At 43.7% G+C, this 27,351-nt stretch overlaps 1 protein-coding gene across 1 annotated transcript in view; it reads left to right on the forward strand.

Annotated features, from left to right (window-relative positions):
- Positions 1-27,351, forward strand: part of DYNC1LI1 (dynein cytoplasmic 1 light intermediate chain 1) — a 354,482-nt gene that overhangs the window by 292,304 nt on the left and 34,827 nt on the right. The window contains exons 2-3 of the mRNA XM_050779400.1: positions 13,411-13,590; positions 13,796-13,869. Coding sequence (XP_050635357.1) covers positions 13,445-13,590; positions 13,796-13,869 — 220 coding nt within the window. The 5' untranslated portion in view covers positions 13,411-13,444. The remainder of the gene's footprint in view (positions 1-13,410; positions 13,591-13,795; positions 13,870-27,351) is intronic.

Genomic DNA, 27,351 nt, shown 5'->3' on the forward strand with positions numbered 1-27,351 from the left:
GTTCAAGTGATTCTTGTGCCTCAGCCTCCTGAGTAGCAGGGACTACAGGTGTGTGCCACCATGCTGGGCTAATTTTTGTATTTTTAGTAGAGGGAATTTCACTATGTTGGCCAGGCTGGTCTCGAACTCCTGGCCTCAAGTGATCCACCCACCTCAGCCTTCCCAAGTGCTGGGATTACAGGCATGAGCCATGAATCTGTATTTTAATGAGGATCCCAGGGTATCTGTGTGCACATTTAAACCATTCAAAATTGAGAAACTGTGCAATAAAAAAATAGCCTTATAAATCTATCTCAAATAAAAATAACAGTAAACATTTCTGCTAACATTTTTTGAGTTCCTACTATGTGTCAGATTTGTGTGGTTGTTTATTCCTCAGAAGAACCCTATTAGAGTTGAGGAAATATGCTTTGGCATTGAAGGAACTCCAGTGACACAGAGCTAATTAGTAGCAAGAGTCTAAATTTGAACTCGCCTTCGTCTGATTCTGGAGCATGGACTCTATAATCCATTACCCTTACCACAAACATTAAATCCAAACATTCTATATCATCTAAATAATGCAAACTAACTGCCATGCTCCTCAATTTAATATGAACATAATTTGATTCAAGACTTACCTTTGATGGGCCAGGCATGGCAGCTCACACCTGTAATCCCAGCACTTTGGGAGGCCAGGGTGGGTGGATCACCTGAGGTCAGGAGTTCGAGATCAGCCCGGCCAACATAGTGAAACCCTGTCTTTACTAAAAATACAAAAATTAGCCGGGCGTGGTGGCACACGCCTGTAATCCCAGCTACTCGGGAAGCTGAGGCAAGAGAACTGCTTGAGCCCGGGGGGCGGAGGTTGTAGTGAGACAAGATTGTGCCACTGCACTCCAGCCTGGCTGACAGAGCCAGACTCTGTCTCAAAAAAAAAAAAAAAAAAAAAAGACTTACCTTTGATGAGGAGAGGACAGTCTAAAACGTTGGACTCAATATAATATTGCTGTCACTTTAGACAAATCTTTAAACTATGAGTTCATGCCGCCAATGTTTCTTAGACTAGAGCCAGTGTATCCAAATAAGAATACATTAAGGCTGCCATGGTGGCTTATGCCTATAATCCGGGCACTTTAGGAGGCCAAGGCAGGCAGATCACTTGAGCCCAGGAGTTCAAGACCAGCCTGGGTAACACGGTGAAATCCCGTCTTTACTAAAAACACAAAAATTAGTGAGGCGTTGTGGGGTGAGCCTGTAGTCCCAGTTACTGGGGAAGCTGAGTTGGGAGGATTGCTTAAGCCAGGAAAGTCGAGGCTGTGGTGAGCCACGACTGTACCATTGCCTGATCTCAGTTCACCACAACCTCTGCCTCCCAGGTTCAAGTGATCCTCGTGGCTCAGTCCCCCGAGTAGCTGGGACTAGGTGGCACAGATGCGTGTCACCACGCCCAGCTAATTTTTGTATTTTTACAGAAGACAGGGTTTCACCATGTTGGCCAGGCTGGTCTCGAACTCCCGGCCTCATGTGATGTGCCAGCCTCTGCCTCCCAAAGTGCTGGGATTACATGCATGAGCCACCACACCCAGCTTGCTCGCATGCACGCGCGCGCGCTCTCTCTCTCTCTCCATATATATATATATACACACACACACACACACACACACACATATAAATATATTTTAGGCTGGGCATGGTGGCTCATGCCTGTAATCCCAGCACTTTGGTAGGCCGAGGCTGGCAGATCAACATGGTGAAGCCTTGCTTCTACTAAAAATATAAAAATTAGCTGGGCGTGGTGGTGGACGCCTGTAATCCCAGCTACTAGGGAGGCTGAGGCAGGAGAATCACTTGAACCCGGGAGGCAGAGGCTGCAGTGAGCTGAGATTGCACCACGGCACTCCAGCCTGAACAACGACAGCAAAACTCCGTCTCAAAAAAATATATATATCTATATATAATATTTCATATAATATATGAAAATATGTATCTATGTATCTATATATAGATATATATTTTGGATATATATCTATACATATTGATATACATATTGATATATTTTACATATATACTATATCAATGTATTATATTGATATATATTTTATATATGTATATCAGGGTGGAAATTTTACACATATATGTATATATCAGAGTGAAAATTCCAGTAGTTGATTTAGATATTCCTCATTTATCAATATGTGAACTGAATATAGGATGAAGCTGAGCCCTCAAAACAATCCTGGGATTTATTGAGGAAGGATTATAAAAGACAAAGCGCTTCCTGATTCCACTTTCACATTACTAGACAACTTAAGCTTTTTGTTTCCAGTAGCAAAAAGTTTAGGATCCTTAGAATCTCCTTAAATATCTTCAAATAAACAACTTTGTAATATTGTATGGTGTAAAAGAATGGATTCATTTTGCTTATAAAAAAATTCCCACTGGGCAACTCTTTCATCCTCTTTCCCATGTGAGGAAAAAAGAAACATACATAACGTTTTGGTTGGTGGAGAATATAATAGACTATAATTCTAGGCTTACTTTTAGTAAGAGCAATAAGAAGTCATAATTAGCTCTAAAGTAGACTAAATTGGTATGAATATGAAATCACCTACAGCTACAAAAGATAGCACATTTCTAAAAATACCAGAGAATTATATTTTTTTCCGGTTTGGCCTAACTCAGAGCCTCCAAAGAAGAAAAACTGAATTACCTTTGTGATCTAGTGTTGGCAGATCTCAATCTATAAAATAAGTTATTAAATATCTTCTCCTTTAGGAAGCAAAGAGAGCGGTAGAGTGTCACACTGGAAATCAGAGAACTAAGTGGCATTAAAATCACTATCTAAATAAAAGTAATGAACTTGAACTTCAGAGTATTTGATTACAAGAAAATTAGATCCTCCAAAAATATGTATAATAAATATGCAATTAACAATACATTAGTCAGTGGACCTTTTTCTTTCCTCTTTTCAGTGGCAAAGAATAGATTAAAACAGTGATAACTAAGCACCCTAAAATTCCTATCTGTTTAGTATTGAAAAATGTGTAAGTAGATAATTAAAACAGTTAGATGAAGAATACTTCCAGCCTAAAAAATAAGTCTCTGTGTTTTCCCTGTGCATCTCACTTATTGTCCACTCAAGCTGCTGTGAGTATGAGTTGATTTTATAGGTTACTATCCTTCCATTCATCACCCATTTTCCAAGAATGAATATGGAAATTGTGGTGAGGAGTTCAGTCTGAAATGAAGGGCAATTCCACTATTACCTTATCCTGGAATTTAAAAAATAAATATTCTGGCCAGGCGCGGTGGCTCATGCCTATAATCCCAGCACTTTGGGAGGCCGAGGCAGGCGGATCACCTAAGGTAAGGAGTTCGAGACCAGCCTGACCAACATGGAGAAACCCTGTCTCTACTAAAAATACAAAATTAGCCGGGCATGGTGGCACATGCTTGTAATCCCAGCTACCAGGGAGGCTGAGGCAGAAGAATCGCTTGAACCTGGGAGGCAGAGGTTGCGGTGAGCCAAGATCGTGCCATTGTACTCCAGCCTGGGCAACAAGAGTGAAACTCCATCTTAAAAAAAAAAAAAAAAAATCAGAGAGGTTTATTTCTGAATGATACATTTCTAAGCCAATGAAAAACAATTTCTTGGCCAGGCACGGTGGCTCATGCCTGTAATTCCAGCACTTTGGGAGGCCGAGGCGGGCGTATCACCTGAGGTCAGGAGTTCGAGACCAACCTGGCCAACATGGCAAAACCCCGTCTCTACTAAAAATGCAAAAAAATTAGCTGGTCATGGTGGTGTACTCCTGTAATCGCAGCTATTCGGGAGGCTGAGGCAGGAGAATCGCTTAAATTCGGGAGGAGGAGTTTGCAGTGAGCTGAGATTGAGCCATTGTACTCCAGCCTGGATAAAAAGAATGTAACTCCATCTAATAAAAACAAACCACAACAAAACAAAACAAAAATTTCTTTGTAAAATTTTGTCCTAAAGTATACTTGGGTATGCGTGTGCACGCGCACACACACACACATACACCAGTACTTTTTTTTTTTTTTAAGAAATGAGGGGCCAGGCATGGTGGCTCATGCCTGTAATCCCAGCACCTTGGGAGGCCGAGGTGGGTGGATCACCAGGTCAGGAGATCGTGACCATCCTAGCTAACGTGGTGAAACCCCGTCTCTACAAAAAATTAGCCGGGTGTGGTGGTGCACCTGTAGTCCCAGCCACTCGGGAGGCTGAGGCAGGAGAATGGTGTGAACCTGGGAGGCAGAGCTTGCAGTAAGCTGAGATCGTGCCACTGCACTCCAGCCTGGGAGACACAGCGAGACTCCGTCTCAAAATAGTAATAATAAGAAAGAAAGAAAGAAAGAAAGAAAGAAAGAAAGAAAGAAAGAAAGAAAGAAAAGATTTCACATTAGATGTAAAAATAAAAGGGTTTTTTTTTTTTTTTTTTTTTTTTTTTGAGGTGGAGTCTCACTTTGTCGCCCAGGCTGGAGTGCAGTGGTTCGATCTTGGTTCACTGCAGCCTCCATCTCCCGGGCTCAAGCGATTCTCCTGCCTCAGCCTCCCGAGTAGCTGGGATTACAGGCATGCCCCACCATGTCCGGCTAATTTTTGTACTGTTTGTAGAGATGGGGTTTTGCAGTGTTGGCCAGGCTGATCTTGAACTCCTGGCCACAAGTGATCTGCACTTCCGCCTCCCAAAGTGCTGGAATTACAGGTGAGAGCCACTGTGCCTGGCCCTTTCTATGAAAAAACCAATCCACCAAGAGAGTCTATTTCACTTTCTCTTAGGTATTTCTCCATCTCTTTATTTGTGCTAAGATACGATGTTCTGTGAGGGTTCACTTGACAAAAATTCCTAGGTGAGAAGTAAGAGGAAGGATAGGTCTATAATTAGAGGGGCTGGCGACTGCGAAATGAATTAGATACCCATCATTTCATTCTAAGGAAGTACTTAGAATGAGATAAACACGACTCAAAGGAAAGCAAATATAAATGATCGTAGGTGTTTGCTCCGTCTTTAATGGCATCCCTGGTTGGGTCTGCTGGGAGAGATGGCTCGCAAAGACTCTGCCAATTCTAGCATTACCAGTTTGTCTCAAATGTCAGGAATGTTACCAAAAAAAAAAAAAAAAAAAAAGATTCATATATTGTGTAGCGGATGGGACTATTTAAACTCAGAAGTCCTTTTCAACGCTATCATTTGAGTTGCTCATAGAATGAAACTTTAAGGGTCCACTCATCTTGTTTACTTCCTTTTTCTCTTGATTTTGGCCTTTCAGCCAGCATTTAATACCAACTGTGACTGCCACCATTTGGTGCCACGGGTGAAGCAGGTTTTATCTGAAAATCTGCTGGTGGCAGCCTGTGGAACTGATGCAATAGGAAGCAGCCTAAGTGGTAGCTGCTTTGTTCTGGTTCCCAAACACGGAAGTCATCCCCAAAAGAAAGAGGAAGTGGTTCTACAGTCCCCCGCTCCAGACCTTCGGAAAGTTCCCCTCCCAGTCAAACTAGGTTTCTGCATCACTTTTGTTGAGATAGAGAAATACCCAATGTGACCTTGAGAAAGCTGATGAGTTTGCAGAGGACGCTGGTTGACAGAGAGAGGAGAGAAGAGAAGTAAGCAGAGAGGAGAGACGTGTAGCTCTTGGGAGACAGGAAGCTGGAGAGAGGAGGAGCTGTCTCTCTTTTGGCTGGTGTTCCATTTCCCACTTACAGGCCCTGAGGCTCAGCTGAATTAGAAACCAAACCAAAAGGCAGAGTCATCTGGGATACACCGGGGGAATCCCAGTAGGACCTGAGCACTTCCCAGATATAACATGGTAGTATTATTGACGAGCCTAAGGAAGCCAAGGGCCTTTAGGAAAACATAAATCTATGTTTATATAACTTGTTAAAATAGGAAAGGAGTGGTGTGTATAATATACTTTTAAGTGATTTATATTTTTAAAATGGTTAAGGCTGCGTGTGATGGCTCATGTCTGTAATCCCAGTGCTTTGAGAGGCTGAGGCAGGACGATGGCTTGAGTTCAGGAGTTTGAGACCAGCCTGGGTAACATAGTGAGACCTTGTCTCTACCAAAAAAAAAAATCAGCCTGGGTAACAAAGCAAAACCCTGTCTGTATAAAAATTTTGAAAATTAGCTAGGCGTGGTGGCGTGCACCTGTAGTCCCAGTTACTCAGGAGGCTGAGGTGGGGGGATCACTTGAATCCAGGAGGTTGAGGTTGCAGTGAGCTGAGATCAGGTCACTGCATTCCAGCCTGGATGATAGAGTGTGACTTTATCTAAAAAAAAAAAAAAAAGAGCTGGAACATGGTGGCACATGGGTATAGTCCTAGCTACTCAGGAGGCTGAGGCAGGAGGTTCACTTAAGCCCAGGGGCTCGAAATTACAGTAAGCCATGATTGTCCCACAGCACTCTGGCCTGAGCAACAGAGCAAGACCCTGTCTCTAAATAAATTAATTTAATGGTTAAAATATCATAAAAGAGAGCTCCTGCTTTCAGGTGTTGGAATGAAGAATTTTTATCTTCTCTTAAATACACACACACACACATACACATACACAAGCATGCACACAGGCACCCACACACATATTCTGAAATTTTGGAACACTGGTAACAAGTAGATTCATTCATTTATTCATATTTTCAGCAAATCTTTACAGAAGGCCTGCTATGTTCCAGGTACTAAGTGCTTGGGGTACATTACTGAAGAAGATAAAGATCCTTGCCCTCACAGAGCTTGAGTTCTACTAAACAAGTAAATCCTATACTATGTTAGGCAATAATAAGTGCTATGGAGAACGAAAAAAGAGCAAGGTAAGGAGAATCTGGAATTTCAGAGGTGAAGGGCCAGGTTGCAATGTTAAATGGAGTGGTCAGGATAGACATCACTGAGAAGTTGAGAACGGAGCACACTCACTGCAGGAGAAGAGGGAGTTGGCCAACTGGCTACTTTGGGGAAGACACTGGGATGGACAGCTCCTCACCTCCTTCAAAACAGAAGGGAGGCCGGGCGCGGTGGCTCAAGCCTGTAATCCCAGCACTTTGGGAGGCCGAGGCGGGCGGATCACAAGGTCAGGAGATCGAGACCACAGTGAAACCCCGTCTCTACTAAAAATACAAAAAATTAGCCGGGCGCGGTGGCGGGCGCCTGTAGTCCTAGCTACTCAGGAGGCTGAGGCAGGAGAATGGCGTGAACCCAGGAGGCGGAGCTTGCAGTGAGCCGAGATCGCGCCACTGCACTCCAGCCTGGGCAACAGCGTGAGACTCCGTCTCAAAAAAAAAAAAAAAAAAAAAAAACAGAAGGAACAGCTAGAACAAAGGCCTCAAAGCAAAGAGACACACCACAGATTCAAGAAACAGCAGCGGGGCTGAAGGTGGTTGAAAGGGGGAAATTGAAGGGAAGAGTGGAATGGAGGTCAGAGGGGCAGTGGGGCCAGATCCTGCACGGCGTTATGGGTCATTGTAAGGTCTTTGGCTTTTCCTCCAACTAAAATGAGGAGCCACCATCGGGTTTTGAGCATAGAAGTGACTTGGTCTCACTTACATTCTTAAAGGATCACTCTAGATGTTATGTAGAAGAGCCTTTTACAGTATTTAGGCACGAAATGATAGCTCAGGTCAAAGGGTATCAGGGGAAGTGTGGTAAGAAGTTGGATTGTGGGTATGTTTTGAAGGTAGAGACAACAGGATTCCTCATGGATTCAATGTGTCATGTGAAATAGAGAAGTCAAGCATGACTCAGGTTTTGGGCCTAAGCAACAAAGCAACAAGGAGTTGCTACCTAATGGGGAAAGCCATAGGTAGAAGATTATTTTGTTCCCACAGGACAGAAGTTCAGTTTGGGGCATGTTGAGTTTGAGATATCTATTAGATATTGAAGTGGAGATGTGGAATAGGCAGTTGGCTATATTAACTTGGAGTTCCAGATGGAGCTCTGGGCTGGAGCAATAAATTTAGAAGTCTTTATCATGTAGATGGAATTTAAAGTAGTTAGACTGGATGACATCACCAAGGGAATGAGTATAGAGAGAGAAGAGGAACAAAGACTGAGTCCTGAGGTCCTTGAACATTAACAGTCAGAAAAATGGGTAAAGAAAAGGAGACTGGGAAGGAACAAGTACCAAGGGAGGAAAAACACAAAGAGAACATGGTGACCTGGCAGCCACATGAAGGATATCCAGAAGGAACGAGCAACTGTATCCTGTGTTGTTGATAGGTCAAAAAGACAAGGATAAAGAGCATACCATTGTATTGAGCAACAAGGGGGTCATTGACAAGGGTAAGAGCAGTTTCTGTAGAGTCACAGGGGTAAAAGCCTGATTGAAGTGAGCCATAAGGGCAAGAGGGAAGAGGAATTTAAGATAGCACAGAGAGAAAATTCTTTTAAAGAGTTTTGCTGTTAAAGCAAGGAAAGAGGCCCGGGGTGGTAGCTCACGCTTATAATCCCAGCACTTTGGGAAGCCGAGGAGGGCAGATCTCCTGTGGTGAGGAGTTCAAGACCTGCCTGACCAACATGGTGAAACCCTGTCTCTAATACAAAAATTAGCCAGGTGTGGTGGTATGCACCTGTAATCCCAGCTACTCAGAAGGCTGAGGCAGGAGAATCGCTTGAACCCAGGAGGCAGCGGTTGCAGTGAGCTGAGATTGCACCACTGCACTCCAGCCTGGGTGACAGAGGGAGACCCTGTCTCAAAGAAAAGGAAAGAAATGTAGTAGTAGCTGGTGAAGGAGTAGGGTTCAGAGAAATTTTTCTTTCTTTTTTTAAAATTAGAGAATCAATACTATGTTTGTATGTTAACGGCAATAATCTAGTGGAAATAAAAAATGATTATATAGAGAAAGAAAGGGAATAATTGTTGGAACAATGTCCTTGAGTTGAAGTTAGGAGATGGGTTCTAGTGCATAGAGAATGCTTTAGTATAAGAGTATGGATTATTGGCCGGGCGCGGTGGCTCAAGCCTGTAATCCCAGCACTTTGGGAGGCCGAGATGGGCGGATCACGAGGTCAGGAGATCGAGACCATCCTGGCTAACATGGTGAAACCCCGTCTCTACTAAAAAAGACAAAAAAATAGCCAGGTGAGGTGGCGGGTGCCTGTAGTCCCAGCTACTCGGGAGACTGAGGCAGGAGAATGGCGTAAACCCGGGAGGCGGAGCTTGCAGTGAGCTGAGATCTGGCCACTGCACTCCAGCCTGGGCGACAGAGCGAGACTCTGTCTCAAAAAAAAAAAAAAAAAAGAGTATGGATTATTCTTTCAATACTTAGAAGGAGGGAAGAGTAGGAAAGTGCAAATAATGGAAGGGGGATAGATGTGTTAGTGGGAATCTGTGGAAGTTGCAAAGGATTCCAATAAGGAGAAAAAAAAAAACACAACAAAGATTCAGAAATCAGAATGGCTTTGGATTTCTCAATGGCAGCACTGGAATCTAGCAGACAAAGGGGCCAAGGCTTTAAAAACCTAAGGGAAGATAGCTTGTAACCCAAGAATTCTACACTTGGCCAAACTATTATTAAGTGAGGATAGATTAAATGCATTTTCAAACACAGGAGGTGTGCTAGATACCTTGTTTGCCCCTTGAGATCCTTCTCTATTCCTACTTTGTGCTCAGGGAGGTAGACCTGCATGGGTTGCTTCACTTGGGTCTCTTGCCCTCAGGCTCCTGGGTGAGTTTGGTCAAAGTGTGACACTGGTAGGAGATCAGGGGGCAGAAAGAAAGAGATGGATACTGTGTTCCTTTACTGAAGACTATAGATCTTGGTGGGCAACCCTTTCCTATAAGCTGCATCTCTCTCTGGATTCTAGTAAACACTCCTTCCTCTATCCCTTTCAGGCCTAAGGCTTCCTGGTATTGCTAGTCCTATCTCTTCAACTGTTCACACCTTTGTAAACAGTCCTTCCATTAAGCTTTCCTCTAGCACCCCCTTAAGAATGCCATTTTTCCTCTGGTTGACCTTGACTGGATACACAGGTATCCAAAGACTTACCAGTGAGCCTTTTTATCATAAAACTATTGGAGGAAGTTCTACACTAAAACAAAAAGAAGACACGAGATTGAGGCAAAGGGAAACTCCTGAACAATGGTGAAAGATAACAGGATGACAGCTGTGTATTCAGTTTCAGAATAACCAACTTAGATGTAGCAGGCCAGAAGGTTCTTAAAGGTATCTTTAAGAAGGTAAAAGTGTTAAAATATCTAACAAGCAGTTTTACACAGCTGGGACAGGAATTTGAAACTGAATGAAAGACATGGAAATCTAAGCAAATGAAAAAGAAGATGGTTGGCCGGGTGCAGTAGCTCACGCCTGTAATCCCAGCACTTTGGGAGGCAGAGGCGGGTGGATCACCTGAGGTCAGGAGTTCAAGACTAGCCTGACCAACAAGGTGAAACTCCGTTTCTACTAAAAATACAAAAATTAGCCAGGCGTGTTGGCAGGCACCTGTAGTCCCAGCTACTCGGGAGGCTAAGACAGGAGAATTGCTTGAACCCAGGAGGCGGAGGTTGCATTGAGCCAAGATTGTGCCACTGCACTCCAGCCTAGGCGACAGAGCAAGACTCTGTCTCAAAAGAAAAAAAAAAAAAAACAAGATGGTTATTAATTTTAGATGTAAGAAAACATTGGGCAATAAAGAAAAAGCAATCATAGTATAGAAAACAGGTCAATCATCAAACAGCATTTATGCAACAAAAATTCCAAGGGACTGCTGAATTATTTCCTTTTATAGACTTCCTCATAATATATAGCTTCCCTATTTTTGTAATGTAAAGCTTTTCACAGAAGGTATTTACCAGAACAGCACCTAAAATTACCAGGACATTTATTTTAACATGATTTGACCTAGGTCATTTTACAGACTAGATAGTAAAAAATCTCAGTTTATCTATAAACTTCTGATCTGTGTGACCTGGGGTAGGTTACTTAATTTCGCTGACCCTTACAAAGTATGAGGATGGCAAATATAACACACAGAGTGCCTGGCACATAGGAGGCATTCATAAATGACCACTTTTGTCAGCCACCTTAATGGAAGAGTGCTGGTTAGGGATATTATAAAACCACAAGGAATACAACTTTGACCTCAGTTTAGGTGGGGAATTGAGCATCTGGAAGTCATGAGGTGTTAGAAGCCTGACATTATTATAAAAGTAAACACTTCTGGCCAGGCGCGGTGGCTCAAGCCTGTAATCCCAGCACTTTGGGAGGCCGAGATGGGCGGATCACGAGGTCAGGAGATCGAGACCATCCTGGCTAACACGGTGAAACCCCGTCTCTACTAAGAAATACAAAAAATAGCCGGGCGAGGTGGCAGCGCCTGTAGTCCCAGCTACTCGGGAGGCTGAGGCCGGAGAATGGCAGGAACCCGGGAGGCGGAGCTTGCAGTGAGCTGAGATCTGGCCACTGCACTCCAGCCTGGGCTACAGAGCGAGACTCCGTCTCAAAAAAAAAAAAAAAAAAAAAAAAAAAGTAAACACTTCTCAGACTAAGCAAATATGATATGGAACTGACAACAAAATTGATGGGAAAATGCTCTGAGGAAAAAGATGACTGAAAGAATAAAGTAGACTAAACTGGCTTTCAGAGGGGCCAAGAGCAGTATACAGCTCTCCTTTAGAAGAGTGACATAAACACTCAGCTTCTCCTGGTGGTGTAGGACTACTGGGGAGGGTTCTGGTTCCTTTCCTAAGTATACAAACAACAAAATCAAAAGTTTTATTTTATTTATTTATTTATTTATTTAGTGACAGGGTCTTGCTCTGTCACCCAGGCTGGACTGCAGTGGCATGATCGCAGTTCACTGCAGCCTTGATCTCCTGGACTCAGGTGATTCCCCCCACCTCAGCCTCCCAAGTAGCCGGGATTTGGCTAATTTTTTGTATTTTTTTGTAGAGCTGGGGTTTCGCCATGTTGCCCAGGCTGATCTCGAACTCCTGGGCTTAAGCAATCTGCCCGCCTTGGCCTCCCAAAGTGCTCACATTACGGGTGACAGATAAAGAATTTTAGCTCCAAGAGTTCTTTAGGCCCATCACTTCTAGAGGTTGGTCAGATATTAATGGTTTGAAAGGTAAAGAAAGTCATTGATAACAATTAACATGTGGTGAGCGCTTAAGATTTGCCAGTCGTTATTCTAAGCCATTTTACATGAATCATCCCGTTTAATCTTCACAACAATTCTAGGTCCTTTTATCCTCATTTCACAGATAAGGAAACCGAGACTCACGGAGGTTAAGTAAATTGCCTAAGGTTACACAGCCAGTAAACTCAAAAAGCTAGACCTGGACTCAGATTTGCCAGCCTCCAAAGGCTTCCAGACTTCTAACTGTAACGCTAATATACAGCAAATAGTCTTTAGTTGTGGATTTTCTCACTAGCATAACAGCATTGATCAGGTCATATTTTAGCAAGTGATTTTCAAATATGAAATGATAGAGATAACGTACAAAGGTCAGGCAATTTTAAGCAAATGCTCTTACAGGTGTGTACTAGGATAGAGCCTTAAAACCATTGACTCCTTCTAAACATGGAGTTCAGACATTCGAATACATTTACCTAGTAAAGTTCTAATAGAAAAAAAGTTATTTTAGGGCTAGTATAAGGCCATCCATGTATTCCCAGTGTCAACTGTGCTCGACGTAGTAAGTGTGGAATTAATGTCTAGTGGCCGGTTAGATGACCCGCGTAGTGGGTCTTTTCAAATCTCACATGGAGGATCTCATACAAAAACATCAAGAACATTAAAGCAAGCCCTGACAATAATTTTTTTAAAATAACAGTCTATTTCCAGGGTAAACAATTACTTTGTCACGCCGCTGCTTAGGGGTGGGAGAACCTGCTTCTGATGTGGGTCCAGGTTGAGGAACACTTCGCCACTTGAGAATGCAAGTAAAGTCCAGAAATCCAGGACCACAGCAATACTCCAGCCCAGGGTTGCAGGGCAGCCTCTTTACCAGCCGGGCGACCCATTTCTATCTAGGCGCCCGCGAAGCGCCGGTGTGGGCGGGGGACCGCTCCCAGCCTGAACAGTGGGTGGGCCCGCAATGACAATGCAGGAATTCCGCGCCTGCTGCAGGGTTTGGGGATCTGTCGGAAGGGTGGGAGGGAGCACTTTTCACCTGACACACCCAACCCCCCTGCTGCAGTCCAGGGCCGCGGATGAACGGAAGGCAAGCGGTTCAATACTGTCAGATCAGTGGACTTGAGCTGCAGCAGAGCGGCCCACCCCGCCGCCCGCACACGCTCAGTCCCTCCGAGCAGGCCAGGCAGCAACGCACGCGCAGTCTGTTCTCGCTCGCTCCATCAGTCCCGGCCCGGGGCCCCGCCCCCGCAGGCCCCGCCCCGCTCCCGTGCGCTGAACGCCCCATATCCGGGTTCCCGCCGCCTCCACCGCCGCCGCCTCAGCCGCCTCGCATATTTAGTCTTGCCGGGAGTGGTGTGATTCCCGACCAAGATGGCGGCAGTGGGGAGAGTCGGCTCCTTCGGTTCTTCTCCGCCGGGATTATCTGCGACTTACACAGGCGGCCCCTTGGGCAACGAGATAGCGTCGGGCAACGGTGGCGCCGCGGCAGGCGACGACGAGGACGGGCAGAACCTTTGGTAACGACTCCACCCCTCCCTCAGCCCCCGCTGGTTCCCCGGGCCTTGCGCGGACGCCTTGGGATCCCGTGCCCGCTGGAGCTCGGCGCCGGGCCCGGCCACTGCGTTCCCGGCAGCCCCATCCCCGGCGCGCCAAGGCCGGGTCCGTTCCTCCCGCGCTGCGGCTCCGGCCTCCGGCCTCACCGTACGCCTTGCTTCCCGTTAGGTCCTGCATCCTCAGCGAGGTCTCCACCCGCTCGCGCTCCAAGCTCCCTGCGGGGAAGAACGTGCTACTGCTGGGTAAGAGTTCCCTGCCTCGCCCCGCCCCGCCTGGCCCCCAGCGGCCCGGGGTACCTGGTCCGCCGGCTAGCTCGCTGGCTCTCTTTGTGCGGACAGCCGGCCCAGCCCCGCCCCGCCGCCCGACCTGTCGCGGAAGGCTGGGCAAGAAGGGGAACCCGAGACCCTCGACCCAGGACCTACGGGGACCCGCCCTCCCTCAGGTTCCTCCTCCTCCCCGGGATATGGGGGTGGCCCTGACAGCCTCCCCTGGGAAGGACAGAATTCGATCGCTCATCTGAGGGATTCTGGTGGCCTAGGGTTTATCTAGAAATTGACAGTTTTTCTTTCATCCCAAAAATTGGTAGCAGGAGACTCTTTGCAAGAGCTCCGGCGCAAATGGCTTGCCATTAATATTTAATAGCTGACTCTTTGTATAATTGACAGAAGCTACAACTAAGACCTGGCGATAAATGTTCTTGATCCAGTGTTCTCTGGTACAATGTGCTCGTGTTGCAGCTACCTTAACTGTCACATGTAATTCTGAAATCTGTAAAAGACAGTAGAACACACCTTTCTAGTTAAGTCTCTTCAGCCAAATGGATGTAATAGGGAGAAATGGTCCAGTGTCAGTTCTCCTGATTGTTCTGTATCTCCTCGGCTCTCTGGAAGTTGTGTATTCTGTTTCTTTAGTGACTCTGGGGGTGGGGATAGAGGACTGAGGGAGAATAGTTCGCAGGTTCGCATTTTTGCAGGCTTAGGTCCTGAATCATTTATAGGAGAAATTTCTCTCTATAGTTCTATACATGCAAGATAACTGAAGTTTGGCTTATGCGATGATTAAATTGAAAAACTTTGGTGTTTGATATCGGCTCAATACCGGAGGTTCTTTTTTTTTTTTTTAATGTCCATCTAAAAACAGGAAAGGAAACAAAGAAGTCAAATGCTACTTGATAGGCTGCATGGTTAAATATGAATGTTTACACAGAAAAAATTACTTTTTTAATAGACTTCTGCCAAGCAAGAACATATGATTATTGATATTCTTTAAAGCTGCATGGAGCTAGTTGAAAAATTAGTTTTTACTCTTGTTTTTAATGTGATTGAAAGCACCTACTGCAGATTAGCCTGGATTGAGTCACTGTCCTATCACATATAAGCCCTAAGATCTTTGTTTTTTTTTTTTTTTTTTTTTTTTTTTTTGAGACGGAGTCTTGCTCTGTCGCCGGGGCTGGAGTACAGTGGCCGGATCTCAGCTCACTGCAAGCTCCGCCTCCCGGGTTTACGCCATTCTCCTGCCTCAGCCTCCCAAGTAGCTGGGACTACAGGCGCCCGTCACATCGCCCGGCTAGTTTTTTGTATTTTTTTTTAGTAGAGACAGGGTTTCACCGTGTTAGCCAGGATGGTCTCGATCTCCTGACCTCGTGATCCGCCCGTCTCGGCCTCCCAAAGTGCTGGGATTACAGGCTTGAGCCACCGCGCCCGGCCAGCCCTAAGATCTTAAGCAAGTTGCTTGACATCTATAAACCTCAGTTTCTTCATTTTTAAAATGGTTGTTATGGAAATAAAAATACCCGCCTCTAGGGTTGTGGGAGGATCAAATGAGTTAATGTTTGTATAGTGATAATATTTGCAAGTGATATATTTATCTTAAACTGAATTAGAAAAATATTTGTGCTCAGAACTTTTTAAAAAATTGAATTAGTGCCTTGATAAGTGATATTAATAGGGCAAAAATAAATTAGGCTCCAAGAGCAAAAAATTGTAGAATATGTTTTTAATTTACTAATTTAAACAAATTACCACTCATTACTAAGCTAAAATGGATTTAAGATCATATGACCTCATTGAAATCGATTCTATTTTAATTACTTTAAGTAAGACTTATTTGGAAACACTGCCATGGCAAAGGTAAGATTCAGTAGTTTTATTCTTATTTTATACATTTCCTCCAGTTATTTCTGCATATTAGATATTGCATAGATTATTCTGTTTGTGGTAAAACAAAAGTGGCAGTTTTGTTCATTTTTTGGTATACCGAATTTGCACTGAGGTTGTGCCATGGTTTTTTTTTTAAAACCTCCCTTTGACACTGGGTCTGTGCATGGGACTGAGTGTTCTTAGAGGTCCCAGCCTCCTTCACGCCACCATACAAGAATAGATTAAATTTCCTTTTTTATGAACTTAATAGTTCATAAAGTTCCATCTAGTATCAGGTAATATGAGCTTGAAACTTAATATTTTTCTTTCAGTACTGTTGGGATTTTCATCAGAGTCCTTTTCAGCTTTGGAAGAAGCTAATAACTGATTTGTATACTGGTTACAAAAATAGAGTTAACTTCTAAGATACCCCTGAAGATTTCTTTCAAACATTTTACTATCACATATGGCAGCATTCACTCTGTGCTGGTGGAGGAAAGAAATATACAAATAGGGATTGTGGTTTTCTTTGTTATGAGTTTGAAGGTGCTAGGCAGGAGGATGCTTGGCCCTAATATATCTTTCATGAATGCAAGTGGTCTCTGGAGTCTCTTATTTTAAAAAACAAATCTAAAGCCAGGCACAGTGACCCAGCCTGTAATCCTAGCACTTTGGGAGGCTGAGGGGTGGATTGCTTGAGCTCACGAGTTGGAGACCAGCCTGGGTAATAATGTTGAAACCCCATCTCTACACAAAATTAAAAAATTGGCCTGGCATGGCAGCTCCTGCCTGTGCTTTAGGAGGCCGAGGTGGGTGGATCACCTGAAGTTAGGATTCCAGACGAGCCTAGCTAACATGTTTAAACCCCATCTCTACTACAAATACAAAAATTAGCTGGACGTGGTGGCATACACGTTACTCGGAGGCTGAGGCAGGAGGATTGCTTGAGTCCAGGAGGCAGAGGTTGCAGTGAGCCAAGATCGTGCCATTGCACTCCAGCCTGGGTGACAGAGTAAGACTCTGTCTCAAAAAAAAAAAAAAAAAAAAAAAAAGTTGGGTATTATGGTGCATGCCTGTAGTCTCAGCTACTCAGGGAGGCTAAGGTGGAGGGACAACTTGAGCCCCAGAGGCAGAAGTTGCAGTGAGCTGAGATCGCACCATTGCACTCCAGCCTGGGCAACAGAGTGAGACCATGTCTCAAAAAATAATACTAATAAATAAAGTAAAACAAATCTGAGCCTTTTGCAAGGCTTTACATTTTAGAAACAACCTAGAATAGGAACAATGGTATAGACCTAAGTACTCCCCTCACAACACACACAAATGGCAGTTTAGCTTTCCACATGCTCTCTTCTACTACCTGATGGGAGAAAAGGGACATGACTAGTAATGTGTGTATGTGTAAGAGCCATTCTCAAAGGATTTTAATACAAATCTCATTTCACCTCCTCTCTCCTCCCAGATCAGGGCACCAATTTATAGATGGGTAATGAATTGTAGAGACCTGTTGAGTGGATTTTCCAAGGTCACACAACATAAGGGCCCTGTTCTGTGACTCTGGCATGGATTTCTGACTTGATAGAAGTTCCCACAAGGGAGAGAGTGCCAGGTACAAAACTCTTTCTACTCAAAGCCTGTCTTTGAGCAAACGTACTGGTAATTATTTTAAAGGAAAATCCACATATTTATTGGATTCTGGGATGCAGCTGTCGCCATGGCACTTGTGTTTAAGTAATTATTTAATCTGCCTAGGCCTGACTTCTAATGAAATCCAGAAAGTCTATGATATTAACTCTTCTTTCTTGAAAGGTTTTGAGAATGGATTTCAGTAAGATTTGTTTTTAATAAAGGTAGGACTTCTTGCGCATGTATTTTAAGTAGATTCTAACTTCTAAATTGTCCTTTTTAAGAACTACATTTTCTTTTTTTTTTTTTTGAGACTGAGTCTGGCTCTGTCGCCCAGGCTGGAGTGCAGTGGCCGGATCTCAGCTCACTGCAAGCTCCGCCTCCCGGGTTCCCGCCATTCTCCTGCCTCAGCCTCCCGAGTAGCTGGGACTACAGGCGCCACCACCTCGCCCGGCTAGTTTTTTGTATTTTTTAGTAGAGACAGGGTTTCACCATGTTCACCAGGATGGTCTTGATCTCCTGACCTCGTGATCCACCCGTCTCGGCCTCCCAAAGTGCTGGGATTACAGGTTTGAGCCACCGTGCCCGGCCTACATTTTCTTTTTTACCTTTTATATTTAATTACTTTTAATACAATTGATTATATTTTTTGTTTGTTTGTTTGTTTGTTTTGAGATGGAGTTATCCTGGCTGGAGTGCAATGGCATGATTTCGGCTTACTGCAACCTCCGCCTCCTAGGTTCAAGCAATTCTCCTGCCTCAGCCTCCTGTGTAACTGGGATTACAGGCATGTGCCACCACACCAAGCTAATTTTGTATTTTTAGTAGAGACAGTTTCTCCATGTTGGTCAGGCTGGCCTCCAACTCCCGACCTCAGGTGATTTGCCCGCCTTGGCCTCCCAAAGTGCTGGGATTATAGGCGTGAGCCACCTTGCCGGGCATATTTGTATTTTAATAGCTGCCTTTAAAGGCAGTTTCTCCATATTGATTACTTTCCCATGTTTTGATAAGAAAACTCCCTAAGGAAAATAATAATTAATAATACCTAACATAGAGCACTTACAGGTACTAGTCATGTAAGGATTGTTTATGTACTCTGTCCCCTTAAAGATCAGGAAACAGACACAGAATTTGTGTTTTGTTTTTGAGGCAGGGTCTTACTTTGTCACTCAGGCTGGAGCATAGTGGTATAATCTCGGCTCACTGCAACCTCTGCCTCCTGGGCTCAAACCATCCCCCTGCCTCAGCCTCCTAAGTAGCTGGGACTACAGGTGCATGTCACCACTCCTAGCTAATTTTTGTACTTTTTGGAGAGATGAGGTCTCACTGTGTTGCCCAGGCTGGTCTTGAACTCTGGGCTCAAGCAGTTCTCCTCTCACCTGAGCCTCCCAAAGTATTGGGATTACTGGGGTGAGCTACCACACCCTGCCAGACACAGAAATGTTAAGTAAATTGTCCTAGGGTTACATAGCCAGGAGGCAAAATCAGTATTCAAAATTTTGCAGCCTGAGGCCGACCGTGTGGCTCCTGCTTGTAATCCCAACACTTTGAGAGGCTCAGGGGGTGGATCACCTGAGGTCAGGAGTTTGAGACCAACCTGGCCAATAATATGGTGAAATCCCATCTCTACTAAAAATACAAAAATTAGCTGGACATAGTGGTGGGCTCCTGTAGTCCCAGCTACTCAGGAGACTGAGGCAGGAGAATCGCTTGAACTGGGGAGGCAAAGGTTGCAGTGAGCCGAGATCGCACCATTGCACTCCAGCCTGGGTGACAAGAGTGAAACTGTCTCAAAAAAAAAAAAAAAAAAAGTGTGCAGCCTGGCTCCCAGAGCTAGTACTCTTTTTTTTTTTTTTTTTTTTTTTTTTTGAGATGGAGTCTCGCTCTGTCGCCCAGGCTGGAGTGCAGTGGCCGGATCTCAGCTCACTGCAAGCTCCGCCTCCCGGGTTCACGCCATTCTCCTGCCTCAGCCTCCTGAGTAGCTGGGACTACAGGCGCCCGCCACCTCACCCGGCTAGTTTTTTTGTATTTTTTAGTAGAGACGGGGTTTCACCATGTTAGCCAGGATGGTCTCGATCTCCTGACCTCGTGATCCGCCCGTCTCGGCCTCCTAAAGTGCTGGGATTACAGGCTTGAGCCACCGCGCCCGGCCCTAGTACTCTTAATCTATACAATCTCCCTCAAGGAAAAGAGCTTCCCTTGTAAGTAAGCGATGCTTAGCAGTTTTTAAGGAATTTTATCTGATTCTTCTGGGTGTGTATCTTTTAGTGCAAACAATATCACTTACTTAGATTAATTGAATTCATTGTCAACAAAGATAACATATGTAACCCTGGTCCCAAGCACAGTGCCTGGTTTTTAGATAGGACTTCAGTATAACTTTTTGATTTGCGGTGTGAATTAATGAAAACTAGCTGGTCCTTTGTCAAGTCATATAAGCCTCATCTTTCTCATCTGTAAATTAGACTATTTGAATTTAGTGATCTCCAAAGCCTTGTTTGATCTGACATTTTATAAATTTTCTTGTTTTAATCTTGTGAGTTATTGAATATTTTTTTTTTTTTTTTTTTTTTTTTTGAGACGGAGTCTTGCTCTGTAGCCCGGGCTGGAGTACAGTGGCCGGATCTCAGCTCACTGCAAGCTCTGCCTCCCGGGTTTAGGCCATTCTCCTGCCTCAGCCTCCGGAGTAGCTGGGACTACAGGCGCCCGCCACCTCGCCCGGCTAGTTTTTTGTATTTTTAGTAGAGACGGGGTTTCACGGTGTTAGCCAGGATGGTCTCGATCTCCTGACCTCGTGATCCGCCTGTCTCGGCCTCCCAAAGTGCTGGGATTACAGGCTTGAGCCACCGCGCCCGGCCTGAGTTATTGAATATTTTTAAAGAAATGTTTTAAGGCACATTGAAATTGGGTTTTAATTAATTAATATAGATGTGGGCCATTTAATTCCCCCCAGGAAAGAAATGTAAAGTCGCTATATTGTTCCCTGAAGTTATTAGTCCGCGGTAATATGCAGCAGAAAAGTCCCACAAAATGCTGAACATCATCAGTAAGTACATGTGAAAGTCTTTTTTCCCCCCTTCAGGAATAAAACTCTATTATGCTTGAGCTATTGTAGGAAACCTAAAGATATACACAGTGGAATTCAGAGATCTGTGCAGAGAAGTAACTTGTAACTGGCAAGGGAGTGTATGGTTTTCTATGTGAGGACTGATTATAAAAATAATGAGAGTGTTCAGTCTGAAACTATTGATTTGTGGAGGAGCTAGGATTAAAGATCATCAAGGTTCCATGAGTTATGCTGTTTTCTGGCATGACTGGTTATGGGAATATGCAAGGAATAGACTGTTACCATATATATGATATTGAATTTTTTCAAAGAATTAACATGAAATTATTACATGTTTATTATATGTTACGGCTACTAAAAATACACCAAATATAAAGTGTTTTGAGAGTAAGATGGCATATTGGCATCTTATAATAGGGTCAGCAAACTTTTCTGTCAAGGGCCAGATTGTAAATAGTTTAGGCTTTGTAAGTCACATGGTCTCTGTTGCAACAACTCAGTTCTGCTCTTGTAGTTCCAAAACAGCCATGGATAATATGTAAATGAATGGATACAGCCTTGTTTCAGTAAAACTTTATTTACAAAAACAGGCAGCAGGCCAGTTTTGGCCTGTGGCCTGAAGTTTGTGAACCTCTGTGTTAGTTTGTTTATTTATTTAGAGACGTGGTCTCGCCTTGTCACCTAGGCTGTAGTACACTGGCACAATCATAACTTATTGCAGTCTCAAACTCCTGGGCTCAAGTGATCTTCCTGCCTCAGCCTCTTGAGTAACTGGGAATGCAGGCATGTATTCCCACCATGTTGGCTAATTTTAAAAATTGTTTATATTTTTCTAGAGACAGGGATTTACTATGTTGCCCAGGCTGGTCCCGAACTCCTGGGCTAAAGTGATCCTCCCACCTGTCTCCTGAATCACTGGGATTATAGGTATGACGCACAGCTCTTGGCTGTGTTAGGTGATTATTGGCGTCAGTTTTATCAGTAAGCACAGGTGCCAGTTAATAGAGATTTCTGGTTAATGGGATATGGTGTGTGGCACATAATAGGTGCCTAATGAATATGTGTTGAACAAATGATGAACAGTCTTTACTTAAAGTATCATTGTTATTCCAGTTAGGTATAGTTTGAGCACAGGTTTAAGAATTGTTAAGAGGACTTCATATAATATTTCCCCCAGTGCTACTGTCAAAAGCAGAAAACAGAACTGGCGAATCACAGATATAGGCTGGAGCAGTAATTCAGTTGGTGTGAAATCCATGTGAGAGAGAATGTCAGCAAAAGCACTTAGAAAATATAAAACAGAAAGGAGTCTTGAAATAGGAAAAGAGAAGTCCAAAATTTAGTGTGGGACCCTGTCACTAATAAGTAAGTGGCCGGGCGTGGTGGCTCAGGCCTCTAATTCTAGCACTTTGGGAGGCCAAGACAGGCAGATTACTTGAGGTCATGAGTTCGACACCAGCCTGGCCAACATGGTGAAACCCCGTTTCTACTAAAAATAGAAAAATTAGCCAGGTGTGGTTGTGGGCGCCTGTAATCCCAGCCACTCGAGAGGTGGAGGCAGGGAGAATTGCTTGAACTCAGGAGGTGGAGGTTGCAGTGAGCCGAGATCATGCCATTGCGCTCCAGCCTGGGTGACAGAGCAAGAATCCATCTCAAAAAAAAAAAAAAGTAAGTGACCATGGACTAACATTTTTGGGCCTTATTTGCTTCATGTGTAAAATCAAGACAGTGGCTATTAGAAAGACTCCCCAGATTATCATTTTATTCTTTTTTTCACCAAACATTTATTGGAGACATGTCACATATAAAATGCTTTACTGAATCATCTGGGGTAAACAGGATGACTGAGACTCAGCTCCTGCCCTCCAGGAGCTTATAAACTCCCGTGGGGAAGAGACTCAAAGTAGTAAAGATCAAGTATGCCAGTATGAAATGATTGCTAAATAGGTCACAAAATATTTTGTGGAAAAGGTGGTATTTTTTTATTTTCTGAGTTTTTATCTCACCTGACCAAAAGTCTTTTTTTTTTTTTCCCCCTGTGGTATGCTTCCTTATTTATTTTATTTTATTTTTTATTATACTTTAAGTTCTAGGTACATGTGCACAATGTGCAGGTTTGTTACATATGTATACTTGTGCCATGTTGGTGTGCTGCACCCATCAACTCGTCATTTACATCAGGTATAACTCCCAATGCCGTCCCTCACCCTCCCCCCCATAATAGGCCCCGGTGTGTGATGTTCCCCTTCCAGAGTCCAAGTGATCTCATTGTTCAATTCCCACCTATGAGTGAGAACATGCAGTGTTTGGTTTTCTGTTCTTGCGCTAGTTTGCTGAGAATGATGGTTTCCAGCTGCATCCATGTCCCTACAAAGGACACGAACTCATCCTTTTTTATGGCTGCATAGTATTCCATGGTGTATATGTGCCACATTTTCTTAATCCAGTCCGTCACTGATGGACATTTGGGTTGATTCCAAGTCTTTGCTATTGTGAATAGTGCCGCAATAAACATACGTGTGCGTGTGTCTTTATAGCAGCATGATTTATAATCCTTTGGGTATATACCCAGTAATGGGATGGCTGGATCATATGGTATTTCTAGTTCTAGATCCTTGAGGAATCGCCATACCGTTTTCCACAATGGTTGAACCAGTTTACAATCCCACCCACAGTGTAAAAGTGTTCCTATTTCTCCACATCCTCTCCAGCACCTGTTGTTTCCTGACTTTTTAATGATCGCCATTCTAACTGGTGTGAGATGGGATCTCATTGTGGTTTTGATTTGCATTTCTCTGATGGCCAGTGATGATGAGCATTTGGAAAAGGTGGTATCTGAGTACAATTTTGCTAAGTAGGGTGGAGAGGAAAACAACCTGTGAAAAGGGCCTAAAACCCAGAGAAGAGGGCCGAGGCAGTTTAGGTATGGTGGAAGGAGCCCTGACAAAAGCCGCAAGATCTTTGAGTCAGCCTCCCTATCCTTTGAAGCGGTGGAGTTGTGGACAAATTAGAACCCCTTGACCTGTAAACTGAGATTATTTCATACATTATTTCATACATCATGGGATTAAAAGAACCAAAAGAAATTATGTCTAAAACACTTTCCTCTCACAATTGGAAATCACTATTTTAAATGATGAAAGTAATGCATGTTTCTTGCCAGAGAAAGAAAAGAAAAAGGTAAGAAGATAAAGTGAAAATAGCCATGCTCACTGGCTCCTGCCTGCAATCTCAGCACTTTGGGAGGCCAAGGTGGGGGCATGGCTTGAGACCAGCCTGGGTAGTACAGCAGGACTCTGCCTCTACAAAAAAAATTTAAAAAATAACTGGTGTGGTGGCACATGTCTTTTGTCCCAGCTACTTGGGAGGCTGAGGCAGAAGGTTCATTTGAGCCCAGGAGTCCAAGGTTGTAGTGAGCTGTGATCACACCACTGCACTCCAGCCTGGGTGACAGAGCGGGACCGTGTCCCAAAAGAAAGAAAGAACATGAAAATAATGCATGATCCTACCACTTAGAGGTAAGTGTTCATTTTTTCTTATTTATTTATTTTTTATTTTTTAGAGAGAAAGTTTTGCTGTGTTCCCCAGGCTGGAGCGCGATGATAGTGTAATAACAGCTTACTGCAGCCTCCAATTCCTGGGCTCAAGTGATTTTCCTGCCTTAGCCTCCTGAGTAGCTGGTACTACATGACACCATACTTGGCTATTTTTTGGAAAGATGGGAGTCTCACTATGTTGCCCAGCCTGGTCTCAAACTCCTGTGCTCAAATGAGCCTCTGTTCTTGGCCTCAAAGTGCTAGGGTTATAGGTATGAGCATCTATTAACATACCAGGTCGTGTTCATTTTCTCTATGTGAATATTTTTTTCTGAAAAATAAACTCATGATTTATATTATATTACTCTTTTGCAGTCAGATTTTTTTTAACTTCATGTACCATGGTTCACTTCGTGTAACATGAGTTTTTTTCATGTGAATAGATACGGCTTTATGTTTCTTATTGACTGAATAGTATATATAGCTATACCATAATTATAATGGATTGGTATTATAATGGACAGATTATTATTGTTATACCTCATTTTCCACTTGCCCAGTATTTTCTTTCGTTGGGATAAGTTCCCAGAAGTGGAATTGTTAGGTCTTCTAAATCTTTCTGCATAAGTATTGTCAGTCTTCTAGGAAAATTGTACTATTTTACTATTTTTTTTTTTTTTTTTGAGACAAAGTCTTGCTCTGTCGCCCAGGCTGGAGTGCAGTGGTGCTATCTCAGCTCACTGCAGCCTCCGCCTCCTGGGTTCAAGCAGTTCTCCTGCCTCAGCCTCCCGAGTAGCTGGGACTACCGGCGTGTGCCACCATGCCGGGCTAATATTTCGCATTTTTTAGTAGAGACGGGGTTTCGCCGTGTTAACCAGGATGGTCTCAATCTCCTGACCTTGTGATCCGCCTACCTCGGCCTCCCAAAGTGCTGGGGTTACAGGTATGAGCCACCGTGCCCGCATTTTTACCATCAGTATGTGAGAGTACTTGTTTGTTTAGCACCATTGCCAATACTAAGTATTATTCATTTTAATCTTTGGCTATCTAGTAGGTTAAAAATTTGCATCTTAATATAAAGATGATTTAATTGTAGAATACATACCATATTTGATTAAGAACCATTGCTTTAGTGTGCCTTTGACCTCCTAGGGCATGGGAACTATTAATAGTCATTGTAATCAACCACTGTGGTTAGCATTTACTGATCTCGGTAAATATTTATTGGATTAAACTAAATGTTTTCTTTGTTTTTGTTTTTTTTTTTTTTGAAACGGAGTTTTGCTCTTGTTGCCCAGGCTGGAGTGCAATGGTGCGATCTTGGCCCACTGCAACCTCCGCCTCCCTGGTTCAAGCGATTCTTCTGCCTCAGCCTCCTGAGTAGCTGGAATTACAGGCATGAGCCACCACATCTGGCTAATTTTGTATTTTTAGCAGGCGGGGGTTTCTCCATGTTGGTCAGGCTGGTCTCGAACTCCCGATCTCAGGTGATCTGCCCGCCTCATCCTCCCAAAGTGCTGGGATTACGGGCGTGAGCCACTGTGCCCAGCCAACTAAATGTTATTTTTAATTCATATCTAGACAGCCTGTGGGAGTAAGGAAAATGATTAAGGATAAGTTCTATTTTTTTTAATGTAATGTAAATTGCTGAATGATCAAAGGTGGAGCTTTGGCCAGCTGCAGGGATAGGAACTATCATGTATTGCGTCTGTGACTTGTGTTGAGTGTTCTGCTAGGTGCCGTATTATGTAGCATGTTTACTGTTTTACAGGAAAGGGTTTTAAGCCCCAGGTTACACAACTGAACTGGAATTCATTTTATTTATTTTTTGAGATGGAGTCTTACTCTGTTGCTCAGGCTGGAGTGCAGTGGCACGATCTCGGCTCACTGCAACCCCTGTCTCCCTGGTTCAAGCATTCTCCTGCCTCAGCCTCCGGAGCAGCTGGGACTACAGGCATGCCACCACACTTGGCTAATTTTTGTATTTTTAGTGGAGATGGGGTTTCACATTGTTGGCCAGGCTGGTCTTGAACTCCTGACCTCAGTTGATCCACCTGCCTCGGCCTCTGTAAGTGCTGGGATTATAGGTGTAAGCCACCACTCCTCGCCTTGAGCTGGAATTCAAAATTGGGTTTGTCTTTTTGCTCTACAGGCACTCCTTGACATGTTGGAGGGATGTAGTCATAAATAGGCATGCATAAATGTTTATTTACAGTCACTTTGTCTGTGTCCTGCATTTGGTTAATAGTCTCTCCCTACTCTTAGCTACCAATGTGAGGGAGGATGATGCCCTCTAGGAGATGGGGAGCACACCAAAAGTCCCTCACCTTACCTGGGTCCTCCAGATAACCTGTGGAAGGCCATGCAGAAGATGTATGCCACAAGTAGTTCAGTGAAGACCCCTCATGACTCTTCTCACCAGAGCTTTCAGATAAAATAGGATAATTTATGTCATATAAGGCCAAATCAAAAATGTCAGCTTTACAATGTTGATATCTCAATTGGATAAGGAAGGGATATAGCAGATTAGAATTCCCTGTCTCCTGATGATCATGATGCTGGGGACCATGTCAAACAGTGGCATGCATACTTGGGAAGTGTTCAAGATAGCTATTATCATTAATGTATTATGTGTTCTTAATTGTTTTGCTTTGACTACTCATTTTTCACAATTCCTGTTTTTATTGTTTTATATATATTGTTATATATTTTATTGTTATATTGTTATTTTTTATTGTTTTATAGATATATGTTTTTATTGTATCTTATATTGCTGATATAAGATACAAAGGAGTTGGGCCGGGCATGGTGGCACATGCCTATAATCTCAGCATTTTGGGAGGCCAGGGTGGACAGATCACTTGAACTCAGGACTTTGAGACCAGCCTGGGCAGCATGGTGAAATCCTGCTCTACAAAAAAATACAAAAATCAACCAGGCATGGTGGATGCACCTGTAGTCTCAGCTACTCAGGAGGCTGAGGTGGGAGGATCACCTGAGCCTAGGAGATCGAGGCTGCAGTGAACTGAGATCTTGCCACTGCACTCCAGCCTGGGCAACAGAGTTGCCCTGTCTGTCTCACACACGCGCGCACACACACACACACACACAGAAACTATATATATACACACACACACAAACACATGTATATACACGTATATATACACACACATGTATACACACATATATACACACATACACATATATAATACGCATATATATACATATATATTAATTTTATTTCTAGCATATTACTGATCAAGAAGTAATGGATGAATCTGGGCACAGTACCTGTAGTGCAAGTTACTCGGGAAATTCAGGTGGGAGGATTGTTGAAGCCTAGAAGCTCAAGACTAG

This window comes from Macaca thibetana, chromosome 2 (genome assembly GCF_024542745.1).
Source record: "Macaca thibetana thibetana isolate TM-01 chromosome 2, ASM2454274v1, whole genome shotgun sequence".
In the NCBI taxonomy this organism is placed as follows: Eukaryota; Metazoa; Chordata; class Mammalia; order Primates; family Cercopithecidae; genus Macaca; species Macaca thibetana.